Below are 20,269 nucleotides of genomic sequence, written 5' to 3'. Positions count from 1 at the left end.
AAAAAATTCAACCTTTACGTAAATAATGAATATTCAATGACAGTGGATGACCTGTGTTTAATTTAAAGTCCTCCTCTCTTTAATCTCCTGATGATCACCAGCATTAATAAGAAAATTAAAAAATTTTTCTATGTAACATGAAATAAACAAAAAGAAATAAACATATTCAACCTCTACGTAAATATTGAATATTGAAAGACAGTTGGATGACTTGTGTTAAATTCAAAGTCCTCCTCTCTTTAAGCTCCTGATTATACTAACAAATCTCTTCTTGTAATTTCGGCCACCGTAATCAATGTTTACAAAATCTAAAAAATACCGTTTTTATGATGCAGATCAAAAACAAAAACATGAATGAAATACCATATCGTTGTTTTCTATCGAAATTACATCATCTTTTGAGCGCGGCAAACCGATCATATAAAAACGAAACAGCGTGGACGCATCAACATTCTGTTTCAGTGCTCTGTCGTGTTCACTTTTACTGAATTTTTACCTGCCCTTTTGGTATTTTACCGTTGTGGTGTTTGAGATTTACTCAAGTTTTTTATTACGAAGATCGAAGATACGAAAATGTCGACTATTATTGACTATTCCTACTTCATTAACTCGAAATCGGCTAGAAGAAGACCGGCTTTGACAAGAGAAATAAGTAAGTAATTTTTAATTAGTAATTAAAATTTTTTAATTGTATGTTTTACTGTTTGCTCATTAAAAAATAAAACAAAATGCTTGTGTCACCTATTGTTTATTGGATTTTTTGGACAAATGTTAGCTATTCCAATTCTTGTCTGTTATGATTAATTTATTGATAGTTTATTTAATCATTAATAACATAATAAAATTCCATAAAAATATAGTCAAACCGTTAATCGTTCTGCTTCTACTAAGACTTGGTATCAAATCAAAAATGTGACCTGTAAAAAAATGAAAGTATTGGCTGATGTAAAAATTTGAATTGATTGCTGTGATCAAACTTCTTTCTCCTTATAATTCTGAATGATTTAATATTGTAAGAATTTTTGATTTAATTAGATTAATAAGATTAAATTAATGGTATATTTTGAAATGTCACTAGAGGTTAAGTACTACCAATATTCACTTGATACTTACAAAAGTTAAATATATACTAAGTTTAAGCAAACTTAGAATTGTATGCTTTAATATTTTCTTGATTATTTTATGATCTTAACAATATCGGTTTTATGACTAGTCTAGTATTGCAACTATTTCGTTAGCTACTACAATCAATCATTTATATCCACGTTTTTTCCAATGTTTTTTTTTCTGCTAAGTACTACTCAGAATTTGTACAGATTTTACTGTATCTCTGCTTTTAATCATTTTATCCAGCGCTTTCTGTTCTGCCGATCTCTGACTTGCAGGTTTCTTTTTTCCATTAACTGGTCAACTTTATTCTGCAATTTTTGTTATTCAGTACCAAAATAAACTCTTTATTTCCTCGATATTAAGATATTATCGATGATATTGGAGTTCGTTCTCATACATTTATTAACCTCTGCATTAATAATTCAGTCTTGTCTTATGGTTATATAACATCTGCTTAAAAATTCCATCTCTGTTAGTCCTCTTATCTCTGTGGTCAATGTGTTGTTTATTCTAATTTTTGTTTTTCTACTAATGCCTGGTATTCCTTTTAGTCTATTATTATATTTACCTCAAGCATTTCTAAGTTTCTCCTTATTCATTTATCTTGAGTTGTTTGGTATTCTTGCTTCCTGTTGTTAATAAGTACATATATTATTCGTTTTCATGTAGTACTATTCAATAATACAACTCAGATAGTTTTTACCTTGTCTGATACTTACCTACATAATAGCGAATCTTAAGGCATACATGTGTTTATCTCAGAAGGAATATTTTGAATAAAGTATTTTATTTTATGTATTTTGTAGAACTCAGATATCATTCATTGCATTCTAAAATTTACTGCTTAAGTATCGGGTAGTACGTCTTTTTAACGTTGATCGATTGATCTATTTGCAGACCCTCGGTTTTATATACATTGTGCTATATAGGCTATATGAGTTTCTTGCTAATAACCCAGCTTGGTCTGCTCATCTCGTATCTTTTTTGTGTTTTTGGCTCTGACAGTTTCTGTTGCTGTTTTATCAGCCGCTTTATTATTCATTAACTCAACATGGGATGGTACCCATAAGAATGTTATGTTTTTGCAACGTCTTTGGGCATGGGCATTCTATGGCATCTCTTTCATTTAGTATGAGTCTGTTTGACACTATTTAAGGTACCTACTCAAAGAATCTGATGTGATAAGAAATTTTGAATCGCTGCTGGTACTTTGGTTCAGTGCGTTGGAGATTGCTTGCAGTTCTCCAGTATATATGCTACACTCCTTTGCTTAGCAGGTGGCAGAAGTACTGTCTTCGAAAATAGATGCAGCCGCTACACCATTGCTGATGTGGAGCCATTAGTAAATAAAAATTAGTTTGAAATCAGGATATCTGGAGGTAGTAGACTGAAATTGTTGTTTTTATTTTAGAAGGATCGTGTGAATGTTTGGGATTGGGGCAGTTGAGTAAGGTAAAATCTACTTTTGGTATTTGATCTTTCGAGGGAGTCGACTGGCATCTGTTTGTAGAAGTGGGTCTCAATTGATGCATATCATATTCAAAATCGATTTATGCATTCATTTAAAGTTAAGTTTCCAGCTTGTTATGAAGGGGTTTCCGTTTGCACTGAGCTAGTAGAATAACACCTTGAAAAGTATTACTTTCTATTTTAAATAAATATAGTATATTTTTTTAATATATAAGGTGGTTAATGTGGAAGAAATGGTGGTTCTCTATTCTTCTTTTGTTCCTCCTTTTTTGTTGAGATATATTAATTTGGTAGATTTTTTTGATTGCTAGTGATTTGTCTTCTTTTTATATTCTAGATTCTTATTTTTGTTTTGTAATCAAAATTTACTAGAATTAAGAATTTCCCTAACATTAAAGTTAATAAGTAATTAAAAATATATTACGCATAATCATTTTGAAGAACTTGTTTATGTTAAAATACGTATTATTTTTTTACTATATAAGTGCAAGTTTTACGATACGGATATCATTAAAATAAAATATCAATTATTCACTCGTACTTTGTGATTTAATTAATAATAATTCGTCATTTTTAATTTAATAAACAAAATTAAGGAATTCAGATAATTTAATACAAAATATTTATTAATTATTTATTAACATAACAAATTAAGGGACAATGGCAAGACATGCAAAATATATTTTTACGTGTAATTTTAAAATATTTATATTCATGCTGCGGGGGTTAATTAAACATTTTATTGTATTTTTTTATTTTGTTTACTTTTATAAACAAAAGGCTATAATAAATTAATCAATACACATGAATGAAACAATGTACATTTAGAGCAATAATATTAAATGAAGGAATCTATGTAAATAATTTCACTAAGCATCTAAATATATATGTACCTACCTACTTACGCATAAGTTTCATGGTAACTTCTTGGTTTGGCTTTAATGATCTGGCCTGCTTACTTTTTAATTCCTTTTGTTTTATCCCGGCCTATTCCTTGCCATTCATATTCTCTTTTCTGTTAAGCATGTCGATATTGGCCTCTCACTATCTACCATCCCTTTCTATCGATCATAAGTATTCACTACCAATCTACCTCCTTCCCGCGAGGAATTGGGAGAAGAGTATCATGGTTAAAGAACGTGAGGAAATGATTCTCCACAACAACAACTAATCTATTTAAAGGATCAGTTAATAAAATAATTATAGCCAGAATGATCGCCAATATTCGAAATGAATAGGCACCAAAGGAAGAAGAACCGACCAATGGAATTCGTCTGACGCAAATAGGGTATTAGGACTATACACGAGCACCAATATACAAGCCAGATTAGTACATATTCCGTTTGAATATTGAGGATAGCACAATCAGGATGAAACAGCTGCTCTACATTTTATGTTCATGATATTATATAATTCAATAATTCAACAAATTCATGAAAGAATAAGAAGTTATTTGAAAAGCCTAGCTAAAACTCAGTTTGGATTTAGGAATGCTCTGAGTACACGTGAGGTACGTTTTGGCTTAAATGTACTGCTCCAAAAATGTCGCGACCGACGTAAAGATATTTATGCCGCTTTCATCTATTACGAAAAGAGTTTTCATAGAGAATCATAGAAAACTTGTATTGGAAGCAAAAAGCAGTCCTACGAGTCGATGGAAGATTAACTGACACTTATGTTACATTCAAAGAGGAGTCACACATGGATGCACTCTATCCCCGCTGTTATTTAAGATCTTGGATATAATTTTCAAACAGGCTTTGCAAGATAAAGGTTTTGGAGTTAGAATCACTGGTGAACTCATCAGTAATCTTAAATACGACAGTGCATAAAAAAGATAAATTTATCACAATCAAGTCTTAATAAAGCGACGAATAAAATAATCGAAAAAATCAGGTACCAATTGGATTAAGCGATACATGATCCATTAAAAATTTTAAAACAATTAATAGCTGAGTTGATCGCCTCGCATATTTTTTATTCTAGGTACTGTGCATATTAAATACAATTAAAAATTTCATATTGTTTCCGAACAATAACGAACTTTTATATGATACAATTACGCAAACGTTAAGAAATGTTAACTGATAATCATTTATTTTTCTTTAGTTTTATCGGAAAACATTGTTCAAGATGACTAAAAAATACTCTTTATCTTGCCGGAAGTTCATTATAGTAAATGTTTTGGTGTCCCGTACTATCTTAAGTCGCCAAGTCATTTGCGAAATTTAAAAGAACAGTTGTTTTATTTTAGAAATAAAATAAACAAACATTTCATTGTGTCTACAATCAATTAGCAAACTACGCATATTATTTGGCAATTTGTATTTGATTAATCTAGAGTCCAAATTCTAAAGACAAATATAGACAAACGAAACTTAAGAATAATATCAAACCTTTACTTGCTTCACTTACTTATTTAATCAGTAGACCCATTGATACCTTTCGATGTTGGGCCATCACCATCAATCTTAATCAGTCCTCTTTTAAGGTGTCGAGAATTGCGTCTAGCTCTTAATGAACTTTTTCCATTCTTTCCTACTGGTTGTCATTTGTGTTGCTTCTTGCTAAGGTTTACTCTTACTTGGTAGTATCTGGGAGATGTCACTATTCCATCCTTTAATGGGTCGTCCTCCTCTGTTCTTCCCTATTGGTTTTGATTCCTACACTCTTTTCACTTGTCGGTTACTGTTATGAACAAGGGGGTAAATTTTGACCCCAATGTATGTTTTTATTTAATAAATTCAGAAATATTTTCAATTTTAAACTCATTATTTTATTATTTGTCTTTAATATCATTCTAGATACCCTCATATTTTGCCCTAAAAAAAATTCTCTTTATTTTACGTAAAATTTTTTTTCTGAATTTGGGGTCAAAGACGAACTCCCTTGCCTTCCATGTTCCAATTTTATATTATATCAAGTAAATACCGTCAACATTCCAATATTGAAAAAAAAAATTTGTCTGTTGCACCTGTGGCGATGTAAATTAGTGTATATTTTAAAATTTCTTTAGTTCTATGTTTAGAATGATCATTTCTGTTTTTGTTCAGTTGTAATTAAAATAGGTATGTTTTACTAATGTTTATTTATAATTTATTGATACAATACTAACATTAAAATCACGAATACATTATTTCATTTCTTAAAACAACTTAATTTTTTTGTCAATTGTTATTTTTGACTGGGGGTCATTTTTGACCCCCGTTGGTCATCCGTGTACCAAAAAAAGGTTGGTCATCGGAAGGTTAAGATCCAGTTTTTAGCTCCGGATGTCACCATAGCTCTATATAACGTTTTGTATATTGTCATCTTGGTTTTTGTTGATATATACTTAAATCAAAGAGCATAAATTGTAATAGATAACGAACTTAGTTCAGAAATTCACATTAATTTTTGAACAAGCAATACTATCTAAAAATGAAGGAATAATAATTAACGGGAGAACTATTAACAACATAAGATATGCAGATGACAGCGTGATTATGGCAAGCTCCACTGAACAACTCCAAATATTACTAAACAAGACAAGCAGTTTCTGTGAAAAATATGGATTAAGAATTAATACAAAACAGACTAAATATATGATAGTAACAAAGAAAACAAATTAATTTACAAACAAACAAACAATAAAAAGGCTTGAAAATCTTCAATATTTCACATTGCATTATTATTTTTAAAATTTCGTATAATTTAACGTGTTAGACCAAAAGTTTTTTGTCTTATACTTATTGCTTGGGCCCCTCTCCTTGATGTGCCTATCGGTGACGAATGTTGGCGATCATCATGGTTTATCTACAACAGCGCAAAAACGATGCACAGATGTTGTGTTCTTTAACCAGGTTGTTCTTCTTTCTCGTGGTCCTAGCTTTCCAAATATTTTTCCTTGCAGGATTAGCTTGGGTCCAAGACTACCTTTTACCCTGAAACAAACTATATTTCGAAAACTATGTTCAAATAAACTTTTTCCTTATTCAATTGTTTGTTGACTTGAAACTGACAGAGTAAATATTTTGATGCTATTTTGTAGTCGTCATTTTTACAAATTTAATACCATTCTTCCAACCAATCCTTAAAACAAATATTTTGTTTCATTCTTTTGGTTTTATTGGATGCACCAAGAATGGTTCTTTGTTAATTTTGTTGAATGTATTTTAATAATTTTTGTGTGTACCTACACTAGCAAGACAACATTGGCTCTATAGTATAATATGGTATTAATATTAGTAGTTGCCTATTATTGAAGGATCGATATCATAGTAATAACAAATAATTTATTTCCAGCTAAACGGCAATATGGTGGCCCCAAGGAACAAATATCACTCGCCGAAGGAGTTCCAAATGAAATCACTTTTCCGTTTGAGTCTATTACTGTAAACCTAAAAGATGGATCGAAGTTTGACATTGTCGGCCAAGAATTAGCTTCCGCTCTGCAATACATTCCAACCCAAGGCTATCCAGCGTTGGTGAAATCGGTCAAGACCTTTACTCAAGATGTACATAACCCTCCTGGTTGGCAAAAATATGAAACTCTGATAACTAACGGATCCCAAGATGGAATGAGTCGTGTTCTGGAGATGGTTTTGGAGGAAAATGATAGTATGCTGGTGCAAAATCCTTATTATGCTGGAACGGAGGCCATCGTAAGTACTAATAGTAGTTGTTATAGACTATAACTCAAAATCATTCAATAAGCTATAAAATAATTAGTCTGTAGTGTCTATAATTTAAGAAAATTTTTGCAATATTATTTTAATCTTAATCAACGTTATCTCTTCTTTCTAGATTAAACCTCTGAATGTTAACGTTATTGGAATTGACGAAGATGAATTTGGAATCGTTCCGCAAAAACTCATCGATGCCTTGGAAAACTGCAAAAAGTACACAGAAGAAGGGGGAGGGAAAATGCCAAAAATTATCTATTTAAACCCAACAGGTAATTTAAACTTGAAATTAATATATATCACTCTAGAAAGTAGAAGTATATAATATACCTATAAAATATCGGTTTACAACGTGCTTCGACGTCTTCCGATTTCCAATCTCCATCTCTTTCTGTCATTCCATAGATCGTTCTCGTGTTCTCTGTCCCCTATCAACTCCTTCTCTACAGCTTCTTCTAGGTCTTCCTGGTCTGCGATTTCCTCTTGGTTGCCATTCGAGGATTTAGATTAGAAAGAGGATCAGAAAGTAGAAGTAATTTGTATTATATTATTAACAACAGTCAAACTTTTATACTCTCTAATACTACAAAATGTTTTCTCTTTCCATGGATCTTTCCCTGCATAATCAGTTTGGAGCAAGTTGTATCTCCATATGCGAAATATTCCAATTTTCTTGTTTTGATTGTATTCAAAATTTCTATTTCTTTATTCATCCTTTTCAGAAATTCTTTGTTTTTAGACATGTTCAGTCCACAAAATTTTTACATTCACTTTTATCATTTTTACATTTTGATTCTTCTATACATCTACAACTCGAATGACTCCAGATCTTTTAATGAATTTACATACATTCAAGATTCAAGCTTCCATTCCATAAAACAAAGTCGAGAAAACATAGAACCTCTTCAACCTAACTTTACACTCAGCTCCAACTTTAGATCTCTTGTGCAGAACGTTCTTCTCATATTATTGAAATTTGCTCTACCCTTTTCTAGTCTGATTTTGATTTCATGAAAGTAGTAATTTGTGGAGTTAATCATTGTTCCAAGAATGCTGTTCCTGTCAGTCTATTTGCTTTTGGTTCTTGATCTCTTACCTCTTTAGTTGAAAGACTGAAAGATTAATATACTTTATTCACTTCTTTTATTCTTACTTCTTTCTCCAGGTCTCCATAGCTAAACAGTGTAATTCCAAGGTATATTATAAATGTTAATAAAGTTAAATATTAACTATATATAAATATTTCTCACAAGCTTAAGAGTATCTTTATTTACAGCATCAAACCCATCTGGAAGAACAATACCGACGGAAAGAAAAAAAGAAATATACCGAATTTGCTGTAAATACAACATTCTTATTCTCGAAGACGATGCTTACTACTTCTTACATTTCCTGGATGAGCAACCTGTCTCATTTTTAAGCCTTGATACTGAAGGAAGAGTTATCCGACTAGATTCCATGTCAAAAGTCCTTAGCTCCGGACTCAGACTGGGTTGGGTCACTGGACCAAAGAGGTTGATCCAAAATATAGAGATACACATTTCAAGCTGCATCCTTCACTCCAGTGTGCTTTCACAGGTAGGTTGTGTCTCTTTGGTATTTGATCCCAAATATAGATTAAGTTCCTATTGGTCAACTGATAACACGTAGATATTGGCAACGAAAAGTAAATCTTAGTTCAAACTTTAAACATTATACAATCAATTTAGAAAGATAAACTGCTCGTCAAAAGTTAGGGATATAGAAAATTCTGCTGATTTTCATAGTTGATTTTTTCGCGAACAGACGGATTCCGCTATTTTTTTTTATTTTAGCCTTTTCTTTAGTATTTACACAGTTGTGCAAAGGTTTACTAAAACTTATTTTTTGTACTTATACCGGGTGGAAGAAAAAAATATGTTTTTCTTGTGTTAAGTTTGAGACACCCTGTAGGGAGAACGAGGTATAAATGTGAGTATACATCAGAATAATATTGTAGTCTTATGTTTTATGAACATGCTGTTGTTTGAATGTCCCTGATATCTTTAGAAACAAAAAAAAATAGACGGTTTTGTAATTTAACATCTGTTTTAACCGAAACAAAAGTTTGAGACACCTTGTAGGGAGAAAAAGGCACAAAGGTGAGTGTACCCCGATATTATGTTGTAGTCTCATATTTTTTGAATATTTCATTTTTTTAATTTCGCTGATATCTTTAATAACAAAGAAACTAGACGGTATTACTCTTTACTAGTTTTTCTATGTTTCACATGTGTGATGTGACGCATGTCGTCAGTTAAAACATATAGTAAAGAGTAATATCGTCTAGTTTCTTTGTTATTAAAGATATCAGAGAAATTAAAAAAATAAAATATTCACAAAATATGAGAATACAACAAAATATAGAGGTATACTCACCTTTTTCTCCCTACAAGGTGTCTCAAACTTTTGTTTCGGTTAAAACACATGTTGAATTACAAAACCGTCTATTTTTTTTATTTCTAAAGATATCAGGGACATTCAAAAATCAAACTGTTCACAAATCGTAAGACTACAATACAATTTCGATATATATTCCCATTTATACCTCGTCCTCCCTACAGGGCGTCTCAAAACTAACATAAGAAAAACATTTCTTTTCTTCCGCCCGGTATAAGTACAAAAAAATAGTTTGAGTAAACCTTTGCATAACTGTGTAAATACTAAAGAAAAGTCTAAAATAATAAAAAAATAGCGGAATCCGTTAACCTGTTCACGAAAAAATCTACTATAAAAGTTCAGCAGAATTTTCTATATCCCTAACTTTTGACGAGCAGTTTATTTACGATATATTATACCTCAAATTATAATGGCAATCTAAATATGTACTAATAAAATTGTAGAAGGACATTATCATTAACTGGTATTCCATCCATCGTAGGTTGTAAGCCTCCCTTAGATGTGCCCATTCATTTATGTTCGTTACTTTTTGCATTCATTCGTTATTTTTTGCATCCATTTGTAACCAACCAATTCCTTGATATCATCAGTCCATTTGATTTGAGGTCTGCCTCTAATTCACTTATTTGCTGTTAGTCTCCATTCAACAGTTCGCTTCGTCCAACGGTTGCCTTACATTCTTCTCATGTGTCCTGACCAGTCCCATTTCAACATAACAATAGTTTGGATTATATCCGTTACTGTTGATCATTTTATTTCGTCATTGAATTTGCGATCGCTGAAGTTAATGTTGGGTATTCTCCGTTCCATAGCTCTCAGAATTACTTGTAGTTTGTGGATTATGTTGTTAGTTGTTGTTAAAACCTATGTTTCACTTCCATATAGAATACCTACTAATCGACAGCATTTGATAAGTTTGATTTTAATATTGTTTTTAATCTTCCAAACGCGATCCATGCTAAAATATCTTCTATTTAAATCAGCCCTTTGGTCAAATTTGCCCATTCTAGAGCTTGAAACATCTTTTTCTAGAGCTAAAATAAATAGCTTGGATAAGACAGAATATCCTTATCTATTATCTAACCCCTCTCTGTCGTTTTATCTTCTTTGTTTTTGCTTCTGTTTTTACTTGAGATGTTGAACTTTACTTGCAAGTAAAAGGATCTGATGCTCAAAAAATCTTGAAATGTGATAAAAGAAATAAATTGCATTTGAAGAATACCATCATTTATGTTGAAAACACAAAAAATTGTTTGGTCCCCCCTAGTCTTTAATGATGTGTTATACAATTTGATTTTAAACAACAGAAATTTTTTTTTTTTTAAATCAGGACTGATTATAAATATAATTATTATAATTAATCAATTAAGTTCTTAAAAATATAATTATTAGAAAATTAAAAACGATTACATTGTATACTATTTGTGCTAATTAATATAATTTAAAATCTGCTTATCTGGACCATAAGCTTCGTACACATGTCCAGTTAGTGTAAAAATTCTAATTTATCTTTCAAAAACTGATTATTTGCACAATGAACTTAGCTCCCACGTCTACATTTGAAAAAATCTTGTTTTTCTTTAGTAAAGTCATGTCGATTATTTGCCGATGATGATTTAATTACTTAGATAAAACGGTCTAACTTATTAAGCTAGTAAATTGATATATAATTAGTTTTCTAATCGGACCAGTTTGACCCACCAAATAATCTAGTTACAACAAATGATAATTGCAGTTATCAGCGCAAGCTGTTTGCAAAGGTCACACGTTCCATTAGTAAAACTAGATAAAACCAGTTTGTAATAATTTTATTAAATTCTATTACCATTATCTAAACACTTCGATCATTATGGTGTAAGAAGTTTCATTTTTGACCAATATAGTAGCAACGACCCCGTCAATTGTGTCGCTAAATTGATAGCTCACAATAAGATAAGCTGAAAATTATGTGGAATGAAATAACACATTTTAAAAAAATTATCTAAAAAAACGATACTATAATGAGGTACAGTAATCATACTACAATACCAAGAACTGAAACTAGATAGATGGGAGCGGAAGATACGCATGGGAGCAAGAATAATATGGAGGTATAAAAGATGGTCATATCTGGAGAAGAAGAAAAAATATTGAAATAATGCAAATGTATTGACAACAAAAAACTTCAAACATTGCGAAAGTTCAAAGACTAAGAAGTTCAAAGAAAGCTCGAACACATAGCTAAAAAGCAGGAAGGAAGAGTCCCCAAAGAATTAATAAATACTGAAGCTAGCATAAAAAGGAAAAGAGGACGACCACGAAGGAAATGGATGGAATCGGTAAAAGAATACTTGGCATTATTAGAAATACAACACTGGAAGAACAAAATTAGCACAAAATAGGAAGAAATGGACGAAAACCATTGGAGCCTTGGGCCTCTATGGCCTGTTTGAGCTTATGTACCTACATAATCATACTACAATAATATTATCTGCTCTTATGAAGCGGTGATTGCAATGTGCTACACTATTGGTTGTATAAGTAATAGCAAGGTGTCATAACTGCTAAACTCACTCCCAAAGTCTCAGGGGATCTTATGAAAGGTGTCCCAAAAATTCATGAATAACTTTGATCAAAATATTGGAATGAATTTGGATGAATTTTGTAATAAAATATGGTCGCAATATTGATTTTACTTCGGCAACGGTGATGGTCGTCCAAAAACAAGCTGCTCAGATATCAATATCGAAGCAGTGCGTGAGAGTGACGGTGAGAGTCTAGGAAAATCAGTTCGGCGTAGTGGACAAGAATAATTATAAATTTCAAGAAGCTCTCTACATCATATATACTCATTGACGATCTGTATCTCTATGCTAACAAAGTCCAAATGACACAAGAACTGAAGCCTAATGACCATGTACAGCGAAGAAAGTTTATTGAATGTATCATTGAACATAAAGAAAGGAAGCAGATTTTTCGAGCAAAATCTTCATAAGCGATAAGCTCATTTTCACCTTGATGGATTTAATCGTCAAAGTTGCCCCACTTGGAGTTCTGCGAACCCAGATATGACTATTAAAATAAATGCATCTATAAACTGGAACTGCTTGGAACAGATTTTGGGCTGGACACATCATTGGACCATACTTTGAAAATGAGGCTTGTCATGCAATGACTGTTACTGGTGTTCATTTATACGATATCGAAATATTATAAGAGCTGCTGCCTAAATGGGATGATATGAATATGGACTAATGTGGTCGCAACAAGAAGGTGCGACATGCCATACAACTTGTGAAACAATTTAGTCACTGCATGAGACATTTCCTAAACGATGAAAATTGAGAATTGACCCCCTAGAGATCCTCGTCTGATCCGTTTCTCTGTATTTTTCTTTTCAATATCAGGTATTCTTTTTGCAGTACTGTCTCCTATCGGAGGTTCGCTACCATCACAGCAATCTTAAATGTGCTCTGAACAATTGTATTGGACGGAGCTGCAGCTCTGAAATGAACACATTTCTCTTTCCCGAGATTTTTCCTTGAATCTAATCTAATAAAACTGTAAGTCTTGTAATATGGCTGAAATGTTCTAATTTCCAGAGTGTGTGTTTGCTATTTTTGACTTTATATTTTAAAAAAATTTAATTCAGTAGAGACCAAAGCCATTCAATAGTACATTAGTTACAAAATTTCAATAAAAGCAGAAAGCAAATAAGAGGGAAACACCTTAGCATTAAAGTAATATTGAAATGAGTTTTCTCAAAATTTTCCATTCTTATGAAGACTTAGATTTAAATATTATTTAAAGTTTATTAGCAAAAACATATTAAAAGGATCCAAACCTATGTATAAGCACACGTAAAAATGTAAAAATAAATCATGTTTTTTAGAATTCTGTCTAATAATTTCTATGTTGTTTCAGGTCATTCTTCAAAACCTGTTTGAAAAATGGGGCAACAGTGGTCTTCTTGCTTACTTTTCAAGAGTTGCTTCATTCTACAGAGTAAGGCGTGACTACACTGTCTCATGCATGGAGAAACATCTCAAAGGACTCTGCGAATGGGAACTACCATCAGGCGGCATGTTCATCTGGTTCAAGGTACTTGGTGTATCTGATGTCTACGATATGTTGTTAACCAGAGGCCTAAAGAAACACATCACCTTCATTCCCGGACAAAACTACATGGCGGATCCTACAGCAGCCTGCAGCTACGTCAGAGCTTCATACAGTAAAGTTGGTTTGAAGCAAATCGACAAGGCCATGCAGATTTTGGCTGAGTTGATAAGGGAGGAACACTTGTTGTTGCGCAGGAAATTGGATAGTTTAGATGACGAAATGATAATAAGATAGGTTTTGTAAGAACGTAGCGCAGAAATGAAAAAACGAAAATTTGATGGAACGGTATTCCTTCAAATTTGCTTACTGGAAGCTCAAACCAAGTTTCTAGTGCTGATCTGTTGACATCTTATCCATTAAAGAGGGAAGCTTATTATTCTGACCATAACCGATATGGTTTGTATATACAGTTATATTGAATTTAACTAAAAATTACTCAGAATTCAAGTATTATGTAGTACATTGCCGAACTTGAAGAGTTATGGCGAAATATTGTACTGCACTACATTACTTATAGAGAGTTAAAGTAGGGTAAATATGTAAACTGTCTTGGACTCTATGAGTCTCAAAATTTTGAAATTACGTATATCTTTATTAAATGTGAGTAAATCTTAAATTACGTGAAACTGTTAGACATTTTACACGATAAATAAGTGAATAAATGTTTTTATATGTTTTATTTTAAACATGTGTAAAAATTAATTTCGATACCTTTGTTGACAATAAATAAAACAGAAAAATGATCAATAAGAACCAAATTCTTAGTCAACTTACCTTTAATTGAGAGGCAAAAACAGATAAAATGGTATACTTAATGGTGAAAATAAATCAGATAGTAAAGCTTTTAAGGAGATAATAACAAGCAAAGTATCTCAAAAAAGATATGTTCGATGCAAAGCATCTAAGTTCTCTTTTGGCAGCGACTTATGACATACCGATGTCCAGTGCTAGAAGATCGATGATGAAATATGCTTGTACCACTGGTGTAAACTTGTTTTAAGTACTCTTTCTTCCTAGTTGGTCGTTCGATCCGGAAATAGTGCCGCCATGAATTTTCAATGATTTCTCTTAAACTGCCCCCATCTTTTTCTCCATCCTCTGGAACTCTGAAGCAAAGGTTTAGCGGAGCTCGACCTCTTTTGTAATATGGTCCACCTACCTTGTTGGTGATCAACCCGGGGCTCTCGCTCCTTGCACCATTCCCTGCAATGCCAGCTTGACAGCCACCACATGACCAGAGGAAGCCGAGGTCTTTTAGGTCACAATGTTTCGAAGCCTACGTGTCATGTGCAGCTGACTAAGAATATACTCGTTGATTCTTCTTGCGGTCCAGGATATTGGCAACATTCTTTGACAGCAAAACAGTTCAAATGCGTCTATAGTGCGTTTATCAACTTCCTCAAAAGACCAGCATTCAGATTCATATAGAAACATCGAGAACACCATTGTGTTTGCAAGCCTTATTTCTGTATCCATGGTGATGTGGTTTTTCCATCTTTTGGTGAGTTTTGTCATTGCTCCCTTAGCCATACCTGACCTTCTTTTTATTTCTTTGGTTCTTTTATTTATCCTCCGAAATTAGATATGAGGGTGCCCAGACACACAACTTAATTTACCACTGTGATGTCATTGATTTTGACAAGGTCTGCCTGGTTGTAATTTGTAATTTCTTCTATTTATGATCATAACCTTTGTTTTTGATTTATTTATGGACAGCCCCTGCTTACAGACTCGCTCGATCTAACAGCTCCGTCAATTCTTTCAAAGATTCGGCGAAAAGCGTTGTGCCTTTTATCTGTGTACCTACTTTAAGTAGATACTTACGATTAAGCAATACGTAGTTATTAGAATACCTAAATGTTTACATTTATATTTTTGATCTAACTTTAACCCTCTAATCTACAGAAACCTAAAATGAAACAGTTGAATTGTTTTACAAATGAAAAATATCTATTTTAACTATAGTAGGGACATAAAAATGCTGTTAACCGATTTCAAATGGGGTAAATTTAGTAAATCTTAGCCTTTGTGTATTTAAAACTTACACTAGAGATATATGTTAACTGCGCTACCCTTGATGGGATCAAAAGATATATGTTTGTATATATTATACCTATTAGATAATTAAGTACCTACTCTGTATTGATTCATCAAAAGTAATAAGTTAGAATATCGTTTAAGGTGTAGGGTTGAAAGTACAACATTATTTTACTATTTTATAGAAATCGATGATCGATGTACTTGCATTGTATTAATGTCTGGGTTAAAATAAATAAATAAAAAAATTAGAATATTTTAATTGCCTTTCTTCCTAACCCTACTAACTTCCGAGCGTAGGACAAATAATAATTCAATTTTAAGAGAGCTAAAAATTAGCCAATGACTTTCCAGTAACGTTCATCTCCAACATCAATTGATCAAAATCCTTTGGACGTCTTGTGAGAACAAACACAGAAAACATGGAAAGACTCATTATACAAGGAAAGGTGGAAGGATGAAGATCACGAAAAAGATCCTCAAAAAGAAGGATCGATCAAATTACAGGAATATGCAAAAGATAAAAGACTTCTTTAAGCAAGTAACATCGGTTGGTGAAACAATGGGATACAGATATGATTCATGACTCAATTTTAAGGGTAGGCAGGGGAGACCGGGGCAGAACGGGATACTTAAGAAAGAAAAAATCATAGAAAGAAAACTGAACTGTGTACATATTAAAAAATAACAAAGTCAGACAGGATCACTTGTTACTAAACATCACATAACTTACTTTAGTTATAATTCAAATTGCTTAGTTATTTGGTTATAAAGAACTTAACTTTCAGTCCGAAATTCCCATTTTGCCCCAGTTACGGGGCAAAATGGAAAATGCTACGGGGCAAGATGGGAATGTATTTTAGTCAGGCTGGCAGAGCTCATAAATATGAGCACCTTCGTTTTCTTCCTCAACATCTATGCAGGAATTATGAGCCCATCCATGGCAGACACTACACACTACCCATCCTTCAGTTGACTGCAAATATAAGTATCCACAGCAGGTGCAACCACAATCTTTATCATCTTTTGATGAGTCAGTGTCCATCTCGTTTTCTTCTTTAGTTTTATTTGACTTTTTTTATTAGTGTCAGTTTTAATCAGATTTTTCTTAAAAGTTTAAATGCTGTAAAGTATCGGAAATTTAGGAGAGCGGGAAAAGATGGGATAATATCCCATCTTGCCCCAACAGATAACATTTCAAATACAATCAGTAATTTCTAATGTAAGAGATATAAAACGGTTCACAGCACGCAATACTAAAATTCAGTAAGAATATATCATATTTGAATGAAAAACGTGATAAAACTTGCTTACTCACCTTATAGCACTTCTATAAATATCACCAAAATTTTTAGCAAAACAAATGAAAACGGTTTTTATGTCTGGAAAGAAGCATACTAAGTGACTAGAAGTTTCTTTTTAGTGACAGAAGTGAGTAAACCCACGTTCGTTCGAATGGTGCTATTGCCAATACAGTGGAACCTCGATAACTCGGATTAATCGGGACCGCGGCCGATCCGGGTTATCGAAAATCCGAGATAGCCGGAGAATATGGTAAAAATTAATAAAATACGGTATACTTACAGATAAACTCCGTTAGAATTGAAATAACATGAAATATATTTATAAATATGCACAGTACCTACTCATTAAAATTACTAAAAAAAAACACCAAACACAAACGTAAGCAAACGGAAGCGAACAATACAAGACACACAATACAGTCACAACGATGTAATGTTATTTAAGAACAGTGAAAACTAAAGACCATTGTTTATAAAAGAATTTTTTAAATAGTCTTTCCTAAACAATGCTAAGACAGTTTGAAATAAAAAGGAATAGGTACTACAGACAGGTGGCTGTTGTTTCTGCGGCGTGTGCTATGAGTCATTTTTAATATCGTATAGTTCAAATTACACACATACACATTATCTCTCAAATATTATATTACATACATTTTTATTGTTGAAAGGTTTGTCTGATAGTTAACTATTTTGATGGGAAATAAGCCACAATTAAATTGAAAAATAATTTTATTACCGTTTCGCGACGCCCAAATCGGGTCGTTGTCAAAATACAAAATATTGAAAATCAAAATGTTTATTTGATGAAAATCGGTCCGGGTTAGCCGGACTTCCGGGTTATCGGGGCCCGACTTATCGGGGTTCCACTGTATTATGAAGACTATAAGTTATCGATGCATTTCCCGTTCTGCCCGAGTCTCGTTTTGCCCTGGTCTCACCTACCTACTTATTTTTTGTACTTAGATATTATTCGTCAAAATTTTTTTTCCAAAATTGTGTTTCAATTGAATGTGTCTCCTATACTGAAAATAAACTACAATTTTGCCTATTAAGACATCAACTAGAAGAAGAAACATTCGTTGACAAAAAAAGATTTAATGATTATAATAATATGTATATTCCAAAGGAATAAGCGGCTACGTTAAACAACAAGGAGTACCTATGTCTAAAGAAAAGAAGAAAAATAAATTTACGTACAGTTATAACATTATTACTTCTTATAAAGAAAAATTTAAACTATAATCTATTCATTTTAGTGGGGTGCGGACTTTTCCCCAACTCGACTCTACCTTATCGGCAGAGTCTACGAGAAGTGTACGGTAAATTGAAGCTTTAATTACAAAGAAATAAATATGTACCTATATCTTTGTACTCACTTTATAACGCTTAAAAAATTACGGGATCTGGATTTCAATGCATATTTTTTCTATAATTCTCGTATCAAAGTTACGCGTGAAGTTAGTCGTATTGATGACAGTTGGGGAAACATCCGCGACCCGATTTTTATTGCTGGTAATTAGGCAATCCAAACCACGTGATTTTTAATGACAGGACGTATGGCAGGCAATTCAGCGTTGCCAGAGTTGTTAAAATTGTACCAATTTGATACAATTAACAACCAAACTTTTGATACTAACAGGGCCGGCGATAACGGGCCTGCAAGGGATGCACTGCAGGCGGGCGCCCCTGTTTAGGGGGCGCCAAAATGAGTTTTTTTCTGCTGGTACTGCACAAAATACTAAATTAAAAGAATCCGAAGGGCGCCTATGCTAGTTTCTCAGGCGGGCGCCTTATACCCTAGCGCCGGTACTGGATACTAAAGTCTCCTAAAGTAAAAACCTAAAATTTTGTGACATAAGAAATTTGCTTCAAATAATATTAAACGACGTTTTTTTAAGTTTTTGTACAAAATGTGTTGGTTTAGTACTTTGTGTCACTATTCCAGTCATTCCGGTGCATTTACAAAAATTTCTCTGGCAACACTGCACACAAGCGATTTTATTGGATACTTTATTTAAATTAAAATTTCAAATTTAAGATACAATGTGGTATTACTAAGTACCTAAAATAATAAAATATATATTACCCCGATGATTTTACCTAAAATCTATTTTAGGGATGCTCAATATTATTTTTTATTAAACTTATAAAACATTTGTTAACCTAGCTTTCTTCAATCTTCCAAATTACTTAGTTAAAACTTTTTAACTACTTATTAAAGTTTATTGACGTAAGCAATATTTGTTACTATGTCACAGAAGTATTTAGCAATACTTACATGGACACTATCATATGCCTTCAATGTATTGCATGCCAATCGCCAGACATATTGGAATAGTTTGACAGATCGTTGGATTCCCTAATTCATTTTTAGTAACTAGTTAACTGAATTACCAGCAATAAAAATCAATACTTTTGCTGCTAGCGTCCTCTGTTGCCAAACATACAAGGATGATCGATTCTAACACAAAATGATTTCTGTTAGCTGTTGGCTTCCGGCAACGTAGTTTTAGCAATGACGTACAGATGTCACACGTTTGCAGTTCGGTAACATTTATTTTTTTATCATCTATTTTTTAGTACATTATTAAACGCTTTTATTTAGTTCAATAGTTTGCGCCAAAGACGTTAATTTGACTGCCCTTTTTTCAATGCAAATGATTGAAAATTTGCAGATATATGTATTCGCGGAGACAATATTTACACGAATAGTCAATAAAACAATTTCTTTTATGTTTATTAATTGTTTAAATAAAAAAACGATTTTAATGGAAAACGCTTAAATTCTCTTATTTTTTACAATGTAGAAACTAAAACTTGAAACTTTTACGGATTGTAGCTAATTATATCAACTATAGATAATTTAACTTTTTACGTTACTTAATTGTTTACGTTTACGTTTACGTTACAAATAAACAATAAAGTTTCAAATTTTGAACGCTCATATATTTGTTTATATAAAAATCGGCGCTTATTCGTGTCAAAATTCAATAAGATACGAAATAAAACTTCAACCAAAACTCGAATTCAAAAAATTCGTGTTTTTATCGTAGTCTTAGAAAACCCACCGGTAGAGACGTTTTGTGCTACAATTAACATTAGAATTCGTTTTGGCATATTAATTAAACGCTTTTCTTTAGTTCAATCGTTTGGGTCAACTCTTTGGAC

At 32.4% G+C, this 20,269-nt stretch overlaps 1 protein-coding gene across 1 annotated transcript; it reads left to right on the top strand.

The window, feature by feature from the left end:
* The first annotated feature begins 366 nt into the window (after positions 1 to 366).
* On the top strand, positions 367 to 16,059 carry LOC126879771 (kynurenine/alpha-aminoadipate aminotransferase, mitochondrial-like). The gene is made up of 5 exons (XM_050643021.1): positions 367 to 652; positions 6,865 to 7,223; positions 7,366 to 7,516; positions 8,521 to 8,822; positions 13,566 to 16,059. The coding sequence occupies exons 1-5, from the start codon at positions 574 to 576 to the stop codon at positions 13,992 to 13,994; spliced, it is 1,320 nt and encodes a 439-aa protein (XP_050498978.1). The 5' UTR covers positions 367 to 573; the 3' UTR covers positions 13,995 to 16,059.
* Positions 16,060 to 20,269: the final 4,210 nt, after the last annotated feature.

This window comes from Diabrotica virgifera, chromosome 2 (assembly GCF_917563875.1).
Source record: "Diabrotica virgifera virgifera chromosome 2, PGI_DIABVI_V3a".
Taxonomy (NCBI): domain Eukaryota; kingdom Metazoa; phylum Arthropoda; class Insecta; order Coleoptera; family Chrysomelidae; genus Diabrotica; species Diabrotica virgifera.
The sequence above is the reverse complement of the archived record's forward strand: the minus strand, read 5'-3'. Positions and strand labels throughout refer to the sequence as shown.

Excerpts from the sequence above, each read along its gene's own strand:
- LOC126879771 (XM_050643021.1), top strand. The coding sequence starts at position 574 with ATGTCGACTATTATTGACTATTCCTACTTCATTAACTCGAAATCGGCT. Across the intron at positions 7,224-7,365 it reads ATGCTGGAACGGAGGCCATC|ATTAAACCTCTGAATGTTAA; the intron begins GTAAGTACTAAT and ends TCTTCTTTCTAG. Across the intron at positions 7,517-8,520 it reads TATCTATTTAAACCCAACAG|CATCAAACCCATCTGGAAGA; the intron begins GTAATTTAAACT and ends CTTTATTTACAG.